Source organism: Strigops habroptila, chromosome 16, assembly GCF_004027225.2.
Source record: "Strigops habroptila isolate Jane chromosome 16, bStrHab1.2.pri, whole genome shotgun sequence".
NCBI classification, from domain to species: domain Eukaryota; kingdom Metazoa; phylum Chordata; class Aves; order Psittaciformes; family Psittacidae; genus Strigops; species Strigops habroptila.
Genome location: NC_044292.2, coordinates 7,215,978 through 7,230,908, shown reverse-complemented (window position 1 = coordinate 7,230,908; position 14,931 = coordinate 7,215,978). Strand labels below are relative to the sequence as shown.

The window sequence follows — 14,931 nt, the reverse complement described above, 5'->3', positions numbered from 1 at the left end:
ACAGACCTCAGAATGGAGTTAGAGTCATAGCAAGTTTGTAACTATCAAAGTATTTATTGGAAATTATAAAATTTAAATAGCTATACATTATATACACACAGCTACAGCTTTAGAAAACAAGGTTTCATAGTTGATAAACTTTCTCTTGAACTTTAAATACATCAAGTACTACAGTTTCCTTGCAATCCAGGCTTCATTCTCTACACCAAGTTGCTACATCATCCAAATGCAATCACAGTACTTCACACACTGGAGTTTGGGTAAGCTCCTTCAAATAAATAATCCATAAATACAAGAACTTCACACTGGGCAACAGGGTTTGATCCCCGTCCTCATTCCTTCTCAAACTTGTGAGCAGTTTAATGCAAAGGGTTGTTATTTTACCTCTTCTCTTTCCAAGTAACACACACAAAAGTTGTCCTTACTCAGAAGCACCATGGAGTCTCCACTGGAATGCCAGGAGAGAGACACGATCGGGAAGTCACCTGCAGAAACAGATCAGGCTGGTAAGTGGAAGAATAGTAAGTAAAGCTGCTGATGGCTTGTGGAAGCTCCCACAGGCCTTACCTTCCACTGGGACCTGCACTGACACGCAGCCAGCTGGGGACCACAAGTAGACATTGCTATTCCCTGTGCATACAGCAAGGCGGGGTTGGCAGGGGTCCCACCGGAAGCACTGGATGGCACACAACTGCTCCAGGACTACAAACAGCTTCAGCTTTTGAATGTCCCAAATCCAGACAGCGTTAGGAATGTTATCTGTTGAAAAAGGAAGAGGTAATCACATCTGTACCTGAAGGATAAATTAAGTAGCATGATCTTTTTACCAAATGGGCACTATTGAGGTCTAACACAACACAATACAAACCACTCGGGTACACCACAAGTGTAACACCACTAGAGTTTTGCCCAGCACTGCCTTCAATTTTGCCTTGGAAATACTGCAAAAACGATTAAAAAGTGACTTGGTTTGTCTTCCAGAACCACAGCTTCTGTGACACAGACACAGGCAGCGCTTCAGGAGCAGTGAAGGGAAAAGATGTAAAGTTAAATCCATGACTCTCACTAATCAAACCCCCCCACTACAGGTTGTGAAGAATTCTGCCTTTCAAGAGACACTTGCTGTAAATGGAGGTAGAAATTTGTGCCTTTCATTTCCTAGTACAGCAAGCTCCCCTACATTCAAAGGGACATAAAAAGCATCCTACTCATTAAATACAAAGCCAAGGCTGAGTTAATGCACTGATAAGCAGCTCTGGCAACTCACAACACTTTATGTACACTAGAAGACATAGGCTGATCTTCCTCTGTAGTTGCATGTTTGCTCAACAGAGCTGACTTTAAACCCCACAGGCAGGGACTAGGTTTCCCCTTCAGTGCAGGGCAGTAGGAACTCACCATTTTTGGTAGCCAGGAAGCAGTTATCCGGACTGAATGCCAACATCCCAATGCCCATTTTGGGATTTGCCCGGTCAGCAGCTGGTTTGACACAGTGCAAAGAGAGTGGCACCTCGGAAATGTCATCTGGAATTTGAAAGAGAAGTAATCAAGCCTGAATGGACAAAATATTTACATTCCAACTGTTAAACACCCCTTATCTCTGAGATGATAGGGCTGTACTTTACTCTTCTCCAAGATGTTCCTATTAAAACTTCCACTGTCTTAAGATAATGCATCTTCACATAAACACTCACTGTTGCCTGGGATTAAACTACAAGAAAACAGGATATCAAGTTTTCTGCTATCTTTTCACTCGTATTTCAAACAAACACCAATGCAAACCAAAGATGATTCACAGCACTGCAAACAGTGAATATCAAAAAAGAATACTAATCATCCAATGCCTGCCACCTCTCTAATATTTCTGTTGTCTGGAGGCAAGTTTAAAGCACTGCTACAACTACAGCTTCTTAGACAAAAGCCAAAAAGGCCTTCATCATGCTCTGCTTTTTTACAGGGACTAATTACTATCCCAAAGCAAACGGCAAGAGCAGAACACCTGGTTATTTTCTTTTCTAATTATTGATTCTACTATTGGAACTGACACATTAAGATTAATTGCAGCAGTTCATCCGATTCCAGTGATTATCTGCAACAGCTAAACTAAGTCATGAAATTACATTGCAGAGATGGAACAAGCCAGAAGAAACCCACACAATGCTGGGACAACTTTTGCCAGCAACTCCGAGAGCAAGATCTGGCTGTTCTTGGTTTGAAACAGAGCAACACCTGAGCAATTACAGTTCTCTTCCACAGTATCCTGCTGATCTTTAACCTGCCTTCAAACCACCCTGCAGACAGCAGCCCCGCTAGCAGGGTGCAGCACTGATTCACTGCCCTTCAGAGCACCCACTGGAGCCATTCCAGTACCAAAGGGGCAGAGTTCACCTATAGTGTTTGCTTCTAGAAAGACTTCACGTGGCAAACTCAAGCATCTCGTCGTAGTAAACTTTGGCTTACATTTACTTTGTGTGCTGAAGAGAGAACTAGCCAATGCTCTTGTTGGAGGGAAAGAAAGTCTCTCTGTTTCAACAGATGGGGATTTCTCCACTTCTTTATACACAATCTACAAAGAAACAAGTGAGAGTTCTACAGAAGGGCCTCGGAGGATTTGAACATGGGCTATTACCAAACCATCCACATCCCACTAACTCATTTGCAAGTGTGTTGTGTCTCAGCATCCCCTGGTTCACCAGTGGAGGAAAAGGCTTTGGTAGGCAAATACCAAACTCAGTGAATCATTTGCTGTTTGGAATCGTGATCAGGAAAACACTCCTGTGATAAATAAATGAACCTTGAAGTCTATGAAGAGTGAGGCTGCCAGAGCACACCTCATCCGTTATTCCCGAGAGCTAAAATCTGGCAGCACAATAAATCACCTTTGCTACAATGGGAACACAGATTTCATTTTTGCAACAAAGACTCTTAATCGAAAACTATCATAAAAAAAATGCAAGGGAATAGCAAAAATATTTTAATAGTCTGCCCACTACATATTATTCCCAAACATAAGCACCAGGATAAAATGCGCCAACTGCAATTCCTGTCTGTGTAGCAGAGAGCTATTCCCATTTGTTTTCCATTACATGTTGTACACCTAGCTGGAAGTAAGGGTATTTTTGAGTTGTGAGAAGTTTTGCTGAGGTGCATTTAATGGATCACGCCTCAGTTCTGGTTAGAGGCATCACTGGAGCCATGCGAATATTGCAGACTTTAGAGTCTGTACACGTGAACTCTCCCAGGATATCTGTCCAGACACAAGCCCAGCCTCCCTCTGCAGCAGCACGCAGCACTACTACATTGTGTTCTTTTACCTTGATGGATGGGAACAGTTTGTGATTTTTGGAACAAAAGCCACAGTTCTCTGCCTGCTGCCAACTACCCAGAATCTGTTGGGCCTTGCACATACATGTATGCAAGGGTAAAAATAAACCCTGACAGATGTTTACAGGAAATGTTCTTTAGGTGAGCTGGAGGAGCCTGTACACACAAGATGTAGATCTGACCGCAATCCAGGTCCAAGGCTGTTTAAAGTCACGAACTGCATAAAGCTGAGACAAATCTCTCCTGTTGTTTCCCTGTTTGCCATCCTCTGCACACGCACATCTGTAATGCAATCCCCATCTACATCAAAATACACCGGCATGTGACAGAAAGCACCTGAGAATCCACCAGTGCTAAAGCTGAGTGGATCGTACACACATTGTCCAAACTTGAAAGGATTCCTCTCTTTCTCTTACACCCCCAAATTTTCATGGGATTTCCCAAGCCCTTTACACTTTAGGAGGGGAAAAGCAAGGTCTCCAGAGTGAAATGGTTATCTCTGGGATACAAACAGCAGCATCAAAGCACTGCCAATGACTCAAGGGATTCCAGATCCATACTTACAGTCTTTGTGTTCACAATAGTTGCTGGATGCTCAAACTCTGTGATCTTCTTCCAAGTTACATGGTTCAAGATACGCACCTAGTTATGGAAAGCAGTGCAAGATAGAACCAGTATGACAAAGCTCTACAAGTGGTTCAGGTAGCAGAGAGAAAGTAAACTTATTTCTTACCTTTTCATCATAGCTGCCAATTGCCAAAAATTGACTACTGGGACTCCAGGCAACTGATTTAATGCCAAGGGACCACTCATATGCCCGATATGTGGACAGGAGTCTGCCATCGAGGGAGTACAGCAGTATTTTATACTGGAACAGAAATGGGTTATTCTAAAGACTAACAATATTGTTTGAAGTCATAGACAGCCAAAACCATTCCTTCCAAACTCTCCCTGACTAAAAGGCAGCAAGTTAAATACAAAGGGGCTGGCCTCTTATCTATGACTTGAGACAAGAGGCTCAAGGCTTCCAGCTTGGCTCTTCTGGCACTCTCAGACCACAGCCACCCTGTCCCCAAGAGCACAAATGCCCCACTGGGCCAGAGCAGTGGCCCCTCTAGCCCAACACTTTCTATCAGCATCAGCAGATGACATTATGGAAGACCATCACTCTCCTTCAGCATCTGCCAGCCCTCTGATCCAGCATGTTCCAACCCTGCCCTTTCCCAGGGCTGTTTTGATCCCAGAGCCCATAAAATCATGGCCACTGGAGGACACTTTTGTATACCCACAAATTCACCTACTCAAAGCAGAATATTAGACATTCCTTGCTAAATTTTCAGATGAGTACTTAACCGTAAAATTACTGTGCAATGCAAAATAAAACAGTAGGAGTGTCGCAGAAGAATTCTTCCATTATTTCAATAACAGCTTCTGCATTGCTTACAATCAATATTTTTTCTCCAAGATAAATCAGAAAGCCAAGAAGATAATTTGCTGTCATTGAAGATTTACACAACAGTTTGACATGCACTCATAAGGACATCCATTACCAATACAAGTATAACAGTTAGAATGTTTTGAGTTCAGCTTTTGTTATGTTTAAGGGAAAAATGAACTTAACACTAGCTATTTTAGATAGTGCTTTATCCATGGCAACTAAAACTCAACTTGGACTCTCCCAGAAAATAATCAGTTTTTTCTCCATACCATACCTCCAGGCACGTATCCCACGCTGCCAGGACACAGCTGTTAGGAGCCCATTCGATCCCACATAGATCTTGTGTTTCAGTGTCAAAATGCTGCCCCCAAAAGAGAAAACACAAAACCATTTGAAATATGGTACTAACAAATACTGTTGCTTCTGACTTAAAATCCCCAGTTTTATTCTTTTAGGTGCTACCACAAATGCCAGGGAGCCTTTGGTATGCTAGCATGGGAACAGAAGTGTTTTCTTTTGGAACAGTACACTGCATTCCCTGTTTCTTTGGTTTCCCTTTATGAAAGAGGCAAAAACTTGCTATACCTTAAAATAAACAGCATTTCATAAGAAAGGAAAAGTAGTTACACTGAATCAGTCAAGAAATCCAGCTAGGCTAGTTCCTTGCCTCAAAGGCCGGTACAGGATCATCACGGAAGTGCTTGGGAACAAGCATTTAATGGTGTTCCCCAAATCCTGCCATCAGCTTCTAAGGAGCCTTAGAATTCCTGAGCCAGAGGTGACACTATGGACAGAATAGTTCTTAATGGGTTTTCATTTCAGATCCATCCAGTCCTCTAGGACATGCTAGTGTGCATCCTGCACAGCCTAAAATCAGCCTACCAAAGTGGCCGAGGCCAAAGCAGCATGCAACACATGCTTGTAGGTTACACAGAAGGAGGGGAAGGCAAGGACATATCTTACTCTCAGTAGCTGCCAGTCGCTGCACACAAAGATGCTAATGAAGTCCTTGCAGTCACGTCTTTCTGCTACTGCCATGTAGCGGCCATCCTTAGTGAAAGCTATCCCTGCAATGAGACAAAGTTAATTAAGAAAATGAGAGAGAAAACAAGACAGAATAGCTGACAACTCCACAAGGAAGACCAATTACTCCCAATTCAAAGGATAAATGAAAAGAGAAGGAAAAAACGTCTTCATAGATCACATTAATCAAAATCAAGGCAATGCACAGTGTCACTAACTTCTTCGTCTCACAGTTCTTAGGCTTTGCATGTGCTACTTCTAAGGACACAGCTTCACAGCTACAGCAGAACTTCAGCATGCTTCAAAACCCCATGTTTGATTACTGACAGACAGTTGTTATATAAAAGCCACAGATTTGAAATAAGCAGTTCATTAATCTAAGCTAAATGGGTTAGTTATGCAACCATTGGTACTCCACCAGCTTCCAGGCATCAGCCCACATCCACTCTTATTTTATACGGGATACATAATTTTTTGTGTCATACATGGGATACAAGCCTCAGGCAGGATACTGCTAACCACAGCCATGTGGCTAAACAGGCCTGACACAGCTTCCCTTTCAAATCTTTTCATGTGCAAGGGATGGCAAAAGCCACTTTGGATTAGTGTTTTTCATCACCGATGCATCCAGCTTCATTTGATGTCTTAAAAGGACCCTTCAGAGGCAAATGCAGCAAAGATGTAGATTTGAAGGACAGGCACATGGATTGATGTGATTCTCCAGCCACAGCGAGAGCACGACAACCCCATAGCACATCTCTCTGTGCTCACAGCTGGTGGGACACGGGTCCACGGGGGCAAGCCAACCCCTCAGCAGAGAGAGGGCCAGAGCCCACTCTGAGACTTGTGTTTTGTCATTACCCATCACATTCCTTTTCCCTTTCTGCCATATTAAACAATACCATTCTGGTGTTAGATTTGTGCCACTTACCCTGCTGACAAGCTTTGGGATACTTGATGTAAGATACAGACTTTGTACACAAGGACCACACTGTTATCCGCAGCTGCCAAAGAAACAGAGACAAGGAAGCATGTGTTTAATTCTGTAGATAGAAAAGGTAAGTAAATAGAAACCCCATAAACCTACTGCAGCCACACAAAGTAGATCGATGTACTCTCTGTGGCTAACTAAGCTTTGAGCTATTCCATGTAGCTCAAACAAAGCCTGAGAAGTAACTGTGAGGAATTCTCTCCCAAGTCCCTTCAGTTAGTAAGGTTACTTATTGCAAATCACCACGACAGGCACACTGAACACACCAGAGGGGTATATGAGAGGCAAAACACCAGTATGGAGAAAAGCTCTTCACCAACACCAAAGTTACTGATAGTGGCATGAATCTAGCTACATCTATCATACATAGGCACTCTTCAGCTGGAAAAAACACAGTTTCATCACAGAATCTGGAAGAGGGATGAGAAGTTTCTTACATTTATGAATGGATGAAGAGTTACAGCAACTTAAGAACATTGTACCTCTTGGGAAAAAGCTACCAAGTATGAAAATGTAGCTGTATTTTTCAAATCCAAGACACACTCTGCTTTGACAGCTGATTTCTTTTGCATTTTGCCCTTCCCTCCTCAGTCACACACTCAAAGGCAACATCCTTACTGAAAAAATGAGAAAAGAACCAAAACATGCCATGCAGAGCAAGGCATTAAACGTGATGTTTGGGATATTTCTGGAGGCTCATGCATCCATAAGCCACCCAAACAGCAGAGAAGGCTGTCAGCTGCAAAAGAAGCCTCTCCACAGCTCTTCAAGGTCACAGCCCACATTCTGGAAGCTCTGTGTTGCCATCTGCAGATTATTCAATTAAAAACAAATACTTACTCTCCCTTAGCAACGGCAGCCCCACCAGACATATGTGCATTAATCAGGATGGCATGTGAATCATTTATAGCTGGAGCAAGGAATGTTCCCAGGATAGTATTTTTCTTGTGGTTTCCTACATTTTATTGCACCAAGGTACGAGATTCTAGGAGAGATGCAGGTAAACCTATTTTTCCAAGAAAGCACCACAGTCATAAGCCATCTTTCCCAGAACTACTGAACAACAAAACTAGTTCTGATTCATTACAGAGGTAAAACTTCAGCACTGCCTACCACTGCATCCCAATCCTGCATCAGATGGACCATCAGCTTCACCAGCACCCTTGGAAGGAAGTTTCTGCCATGATGCTTTGCCTGTTTGTCCTCAATGCACATTTTCCTTCCCTGAAGGAATCGACACTGCTCAGTGGTGGCAAGGGATTCCAGGGCAGCATTCTATGACTCTCTTCTACCTGGTAATGCTACAGACCAGGTGTTGCAACAGCCCTCAAAAGGTTCTCTCTTGCTGACACCATCATTTTTGCTACACAGCACAACTGTCATAGTTGACATGGTGTTCAAACCAAGCTTCAGGATCCTCATAAGTACTCTGAAGATACATGGAGTCCCAAAGCAGAAGAGCAGCATTAGCTGTTCTCCCAAATGCTTTCTGTACACAGAAAAAGCTTCTGAAATTTGAAGAGATGAGGAAATCATTTAAATAGTTAATTTATTAAAGGAAAGAGCTCAATCAGGTCAGATTCCTGTCCACTTCTATCCAAAGTTAGAGAAGGTATTGCACCCCTATTTAACACAGCATTTATTATTCTCTTCTCTTATTTCACAGGTATGAAATTACAGCTAGACATCTACAGAGCCTTTAAAGTTTAGCAGGTCCTAGAGGAACCCTCAAGATGAAGAACATTAATCAAGTTTTATCGCTGCAACTGCTCGCTTCCGGACACACAGAAATACAGCACTGTTAGTCTGCTCTTCATGCAAGATTTACTTTAAAAATACCAACACAATGCCTACTCACATTCTTCTAGCACAACTGCAATAGTGATATGCTGCTTGCCCCTATTAATTGCAGTGTTAAATGTACTTGCTGCTGTTCCTCCCCCGACCAAAACACGCAGCCTACACAAGGCACATTCTGCAGCCACTTAATACAAGCTTAGCAGCTGCAAGCTTCAAATGCTGAGGTCTGCATCGTAATTTTTCCCAACAAAGGCACCCAAGTTTACACTTGTGCTGCTGCTTGGCCTCAGGATCAACTCACCTGGCCTGCTCTGTGTCGAACGCTCTCCTACCCCAGACCATGTTGGCTGACGCTGAGGCAAAACTTCACTGCTCATGTCAAGCTCGAGTATGTAGGAAGAGAAGAATCTCTATAGGTGAGAAACAACACATGATGTGCTAAACTCTGTCACCTCTGCCTTGTCTGAGACTCAGAATCCCAGACTGGTTTGGGCTGGAAGGGACCTTAAAGCTCCCCCAGTTCCAACCCCTGCCAGAGGCAGGGACACCTTCCACTGGAGCAGGTTGCTCCAAGCCCCTGTGTCCAACCTGGCCTTGAACACTGCCACGGATGGGTCCTCTGTTTGCTGCTCAGAACCTTCTCTAACAGGGTCAAGTTTTGTAACTCCCCAGAGATCACACTAATAATGGTTTCCCTGTTCATTCTTGTCATGTTGTGCTTAGTGGCTGAGCATGTGCTTCACCAACGCTGACAATCCTTTGGTAACGAAAGCACTTCAGACTTCACATCCACCAGTCACAACACACCCATAACCACTAAGAAGATCCTCTATTCCAGCATCATTCCTGAAAAGGCTGCAAGCTGGTAAGGGAAGTGCACAACAGCAAGTTAGAGACCACCGATATGCTCTGCCTTAACATCCTTGCAACCTCCTGCTCAAGTCACACAACAGGAGCCTGAAGGTTTTGGCCTAGTGTTAGAAACATGTAAAAGGAAATCAGTTTGATTCCTTGGGGAATCAGTTTGGACTGGGATTCGTTTCAGATTTTCTATTTGTGTGCACTTAAACATTTATAAACTGAGCAAGTTACATTATGTGCTTAACCTATGGACTTCACAGCTATCTTGCACAGATTAACAACACGTTTACAATTAAATTAGGACAAAAAAGGGAGAACCTTCATATTCTCAACTGGAACTGAAACATCATTCCACAATCTGGCCCAAGCTGCCAACATAAACTAGCCTAAGAGTGATTATTTCACAGCTATCATATGATTATGAGACAGAAACATATTGCACTAAGTTTGCATTGCTCTTTCTTGCTTTTCTCAGAGACTTTGTGGAGAAGGAACAATTGCTTTCACAGCAGGAGACCAGATCATGGTCAGCCAAGCCTGCAGCAAGCTCTTCTGCACTGAGCACTGAGGGGTGCTTTCTCTTCAGCACAGATCCATTAAGTGGCATTGTCAAACTCAAATCCTAATGATAATGGTGTCTGAGAAGTTTTCAGCTGTTGTTTTGCAGTGGAAAAACAAACCAAAAGCAGCAGCATTTTTAAAATAGCCTAAAAACAGCTGAGAAATAAAAAGTATTTAGATGGTAACGTGATAAACAGTCTCCAGTGCTGGGTTCAGGACTACAGCCCGATGTTGACAGCTACAGGCAGGTGTAAGACTGGTGATTTTCAATGGATAAAAACACACTTTTAAACAACCTTGCATCTCAAATGACCGTCAACTTTTGTCCCAGACTTGACTGGGTCACGAGGCCTCCTTACATAGCAGTGTCTGTCAGCACTGGATTTCAGAAGATTATTCAGAGCACATTCCTCGACAGAAAGCATTTTTCAACCAATGCAGCCATTTACAGTTACTAAGGATTAGCTCCAATATACACAGAAACACACACTTCTTCCCCCTGCTGCTGTAGTTTGAAAGAAGCTCCTCAGTGTTCACTACCTAACGCAGAACTAAAGTACAATATCTTAGTTTATATTATGGCTCTTGAAAGAAACACTCCACAATGCTGCTGATCTTCACGTTGTTTATCACCAAACAGGAGGCATGAGGAAGCAGAGGATCCATTTGTTTTCTCCATCTCTTTCATCTGCAGCTCATGTGTAAGCCCTACCCATGCCTATAAATTCAGGCACTGTAAGTGGAGAGATACCTGCTACAACATCTTCCACAGGACACACCAACAACGTGGAATCTTCTAGCAATCAACTATCTAGGTACTGCACACACTTTTGTAAGTAAGCATGGGAAATTCCTCTGCATCCATAACCCATTACTGTTATAAACAATTCACTGTCAAGTGAACAGGTCTTATGCACTCCATCCAGTAAGGCTGTACCATTTGGCTGCCCTGTATATTGTGCTGTTATTGCAGTAATTGTGTGAAATCTTGGACAGGTACCTCTGCCATTCAGTCTTATGTGCGTCATGTAACAATTCTGGGACCCAAAAACTTGTAAATTATTATTTTTACAGACTCATCTCCAATAAAGTTATCACATTTGCAGAGCTATATTAATATTAAATGCCTACAGAGCATTGCTGCCTATCTCAGAAGACTGAACAGTCAAAATGGATTTTGGAAACGTGCTGCACTCATCTCGAGTTGGTGCACACCAGTCATATCAAAAACCCCACATCATTCACTCTAATGCTGCCCACAAAAAAACCTGACTGCAAGTCAGCTGAAGAATCATTTTCTGAGGCATTAGTAAGTATGGATTGCTAAAAATAAGTTAGCACAACCATATCCTTTAAAAAAATTCCAGGAATAATGAAGTTTTCTGTGACTTACAGTGGAGCTCACATATTGACCTGAAGAATTAAGAGTATGAGTAATTAGTTGCGCTGCTTGAAAGCATCAGGCAACCAAAGCCAAGCTGTACTGCTTGACAGGGCAGCCCTAAGCCCTCCGAGCAATCACTGTATTCAATAACATACATAATACACCAATATTAAGTATCCTGACAGTTTCTGTCTCGAGCACTACTCCGTCTGTCCCACCAGACTATGGATTTAGCAGAGAGAGAGTAAACACAACTCAGACACCAGCATAACCCAGGCAGCTGTCTGACAAAAGCTAATTTAGCAACCTGTTTACAGCTGGAAAGAAAACCTATCCCAAGACAGATGCCAACTTGGCAAAGGCTTAATGAAATCCTCTAAGGTCAAACCAAGTTCTGTTGGAGGCAATAAATACTTGCTAGTCCACCCCCACAGGCACGTGCCATGAGATACTCACACTTGTAGCACATAGCACCAGGCTTTGGTGGGGGTTACTGACTACGCCTCTCTCTGACTAGCAGGGAGTTTAACAACTTGAGGTTGAAGTTCTGAATGAGTTCTGAAACTCATTTGATTTTAGTTGCCATCAGGGTGATTCATTGCTAGGAAAACTAGGGCCTAAATTCATCACTTCTCGTAACCCACTGTCTAAAGGGGTAGGGGAATGGAACAAGACTGAATATCTCTACCCCAGCCAGCACTAAACATCCTTGCCAGAGAATTCTGCCACGTGTGCCTGTCTCGCACGTAGTGCTTTGCTGGTTTTTGACCATTCATCATTGCAATGAACAACACCAAATCACCAGCTCTAATCCAAAGACCACAAAGGTGGAGATTCAGACTTCCCCAGGCCTCCCAACAAACCCAGTGCCCAGCAGCCACACCACACTGGGAGTCTACCTCAGGGTGTGCTCCAGAACAGGGCTCTTCATCAATAAGCACTTAGAGGTGTTTTAATTTTAATTTCCCAAGTGTTCCATCAACAGCAACCCAACTCCTATGTGCCAAATCAAACAGTTATGAAAGTATTTCTCTAAATCTCATCTCATAGGTCAATAAACCTCAGATCGTATTTTCTAATTCCACAACCCTTAAATGTTCATGGTTTGGAGCTTTATTTGGTTTTGGTAGAAATCCTGAGTCTTCCCTGAGCTATGAACAAGACATTTGATTTCTAAAATTGCTTTGATGAACAGCAGTCATCCCTACACTTTTCTTAAACATATAATTTTACCTTCAAAGCCAAGTGTCCACATTCTATCTTATCATTCAAAGCAAGAGAATAAAATGTTAACAGAACACTCCACTGGAATTAACTGAGACTACATACATGAATACAGGAAATCTATATCCGTGCTCTTCACCACCACTACAGCTTTAAGAGCTTTAGGTTATTTTAAGAGGCAAAGTGCAGACAGTAACATCTGATACCATCCAGAGGAATCGTGACTTCACACTCACATGGAACTCGGTTGTGTTGAGAATGTGACGACCATCCGGACTCCAGCATGAGGCCACCAATCCTGCCGACCCCTCGTCTATCTTACAGTGCCAGTCCGGCTGCTCCAGGGACCAGACCTAGGTCAGAGAGGAAACCAGAGAGGCAGCACAGGGAACCAGCAGCTCACCACCCCCTCTGCTTGCGATCACACACTACAGCAGGGACGAGGTTCTGCATCGCACACCAGAGACGTCAGGAAACCCCTGAGAGCTGTGGCCATGAAGGACTGGCGCTGGATCCCACTACAAAAGTAAGCCCCACAGCTCTGTGTGCTTATACAAATTGTAAAGTAAGGTGGCTTTTTAGATGTGACAAATTCTGAACTTAAAACGAGTTTTAGTGCATTTAACAAGTCTGCATGTATTTAGTTCCCACTGCACTGAAAGCTGGTAAGGCAGACTCCAGCTTTGATGAACATTTTTATTCTAAAATGGATTTCTTCTCAAACTAAGGTGTCTGTTTTAAAAATAATGGCATGCGGGGTTATCATCAAACCCTGCATTATCAGTAACAAGGCTTTAACAAAAGCCTTGAACTGGTGCTTGCATTAAGAAGCGCTCACCCAGAGCACCCACGAATCCCCCGCAGGATCTGCCCTGCTTGTGTCTTACCTGAACAACCCCTCGCTTGTACATGGCACACAGTATGAACAGCGAGTCGGACGACCACTCTATGTACTGGATCTGATCCAGGCACGTGTACAGCTGGAGGATCTGGAGGCTGCCCGCATCCCGGACCGCCAGACGGTACTGCATGCATGATGCCTGGGCAAGAGCAAAGCCAAAGCTGAGCTGGCCTCAAAAGCCACAACTCCCACTGCGCCGCGCAGTGCTGCGGCTGGCTGGGGGGCTCATTTCGGAGGGGCTTGGTGTGTGCTGTGAACTCCAATAGGAATAGTTACAGCAGGAGGAAAGGGGGATGTTAATACATGGAATCCTCACTCCATCACTGCTCATTAACTAACTCTACTCTAAAACCAATTACTTTTTGGCTCACAAGTTCATTAAGTAACCGCAGTCTGGTCGCCATTATAAAGACTCCCCTAAAAGCCCCCCCGCAACCCACCCGCCCCACGCACACGCTTGTCCTCGCAGGACCAGCGGCGCTATCGCCCCCCGCAGTGCCCGGCCTGTGAGGCCTGGAGGCCGGGGGGAGCTGCCCCAGCGGCGGGGGGACACACCGGAGCCCGGCCCAAAGGCCCCGCGCTGCCGCTTCACCCAACGCTCCCCTCAGGCCGCGGAGCCGCCGCTACTCACCAGGCACCGGCCGTCCGGGGAGAACCTGGCGAGGAGCCCCGAGAGCCTGAACAGCTCCGAGAAGTTCATGGCGGAGCCGCGGCGGCCGCGATTCAAACCCGCCCGCGCCGCCGCCACGGCCACGGCCCCGGCCCCGGCCCGCGGCGGAAGTGGGGGAAGGGGCGGGACCGAGCCGGCCCAACACCCAATCAGAGCGGGATCGTGCTGCCCCAACAACCAATCGGAACGGGGAGGGCGGCGCCCCGCGGCACGCCGGGAGTTGTAGTCCTGGTGCGGCACCGCTTGCGCGGGGCTGGCAGCGGGAAGCGGCTCAGGCGGTAATTAACATGTAAATGAGCCGCTAATGAGGCGTGTAACGGTGTGACCCCCCCCCCGCAGCCCCTGCACGGCCTGAGCGAGCCCCGCCCACAGCGAGCCCCCCCTCACCCGGCGCTGTTCCGCGGGCAGCGTCCCGCGCCCGGCTGCCCTCGGTAATGACTCGTCCCGGCTAATTGCTGATGGCAATTAGGGGCGCAGCGAGGCCAGAGGAGCTGCTAATTGCAATAGGGGTTCACTTGTAAACAGGACGGTAACTGGATTAGAATAAATAAATAAGTAAAGGTTTTGGGGGGGTGGGAGCATCTTCTCCGTTAGGGGATACAGACATGGTCATTAAAAAATAAACTTTAGAGTCAGGGCAACCATTTGAGTCTTATTTTCATTATGGATCGTGTATTTGGGCCCCAAAACTGGTCACAGCAGCTCCATGTCTTTAGGGGCTGGTAAATCATAGAACAGTTTGGATCTGAAAGGA

The 14,931-nt window shown here is 44.8% G+C and overlaps 1 protein-coding gene across 3 annotated transcripts; it reads right to left on the bottom strand.

The window, feature by feature from the left end:
• Positions 1–30: 30 nt before the first annotated feature.
• On the bottom strand, positions 31–14,309 carry WRAP73 (WD repeat containing, antisense to TP73). Of its 3 annotated transcripts, XM_030508163.1 has the most exons (12): positions 14,139–14,309; positions 13,494–13,646; positions 12,843–12,959; positions 6,717–6,789; positions 5,726–5,829; positions 5,037–5,123; positions 4,058–4,192; positions 3,889–3,966; positions 2,461–2,566; positions 1,399–1,524; positions 568–759; positions 31–485 (listed from the first exon to the last, which is right to left on the bottom strand). In XM_030508163.1, exons 1-12 carry the CDS (start codon positions 14,205–14,207, stop codon positions 376–378), a joined length of 1,350 nt encoding a protein of 449 aa, XP_030364023.1. In that variant the 5' UTR covers positions 14,208–14,309; the 3' UTR covers positions 31–375. The 3 variants fall into 3 exon arrangements, with proteins under 3 accessions (XP_030364023.1, XP_030364024.1, XP_030364025.1); XM_030508164.1 differs by lacking the exons at positions 12,843–12,959; positions 13,494–13,646; positions 14,139–14,309 and adding exons at positions 7,259–7,393; positions 7,617–9,113; XM_030508165.1 differs by lacking the exons at positions 12,843–12,959; positions 13,494–13,646; positions 14,139–14,309 and adding exons at positions 7,259–7,393; positions 7,890–9,113.
• Positions 14,310–14,931: the final 622 nt, after the last annotated feature.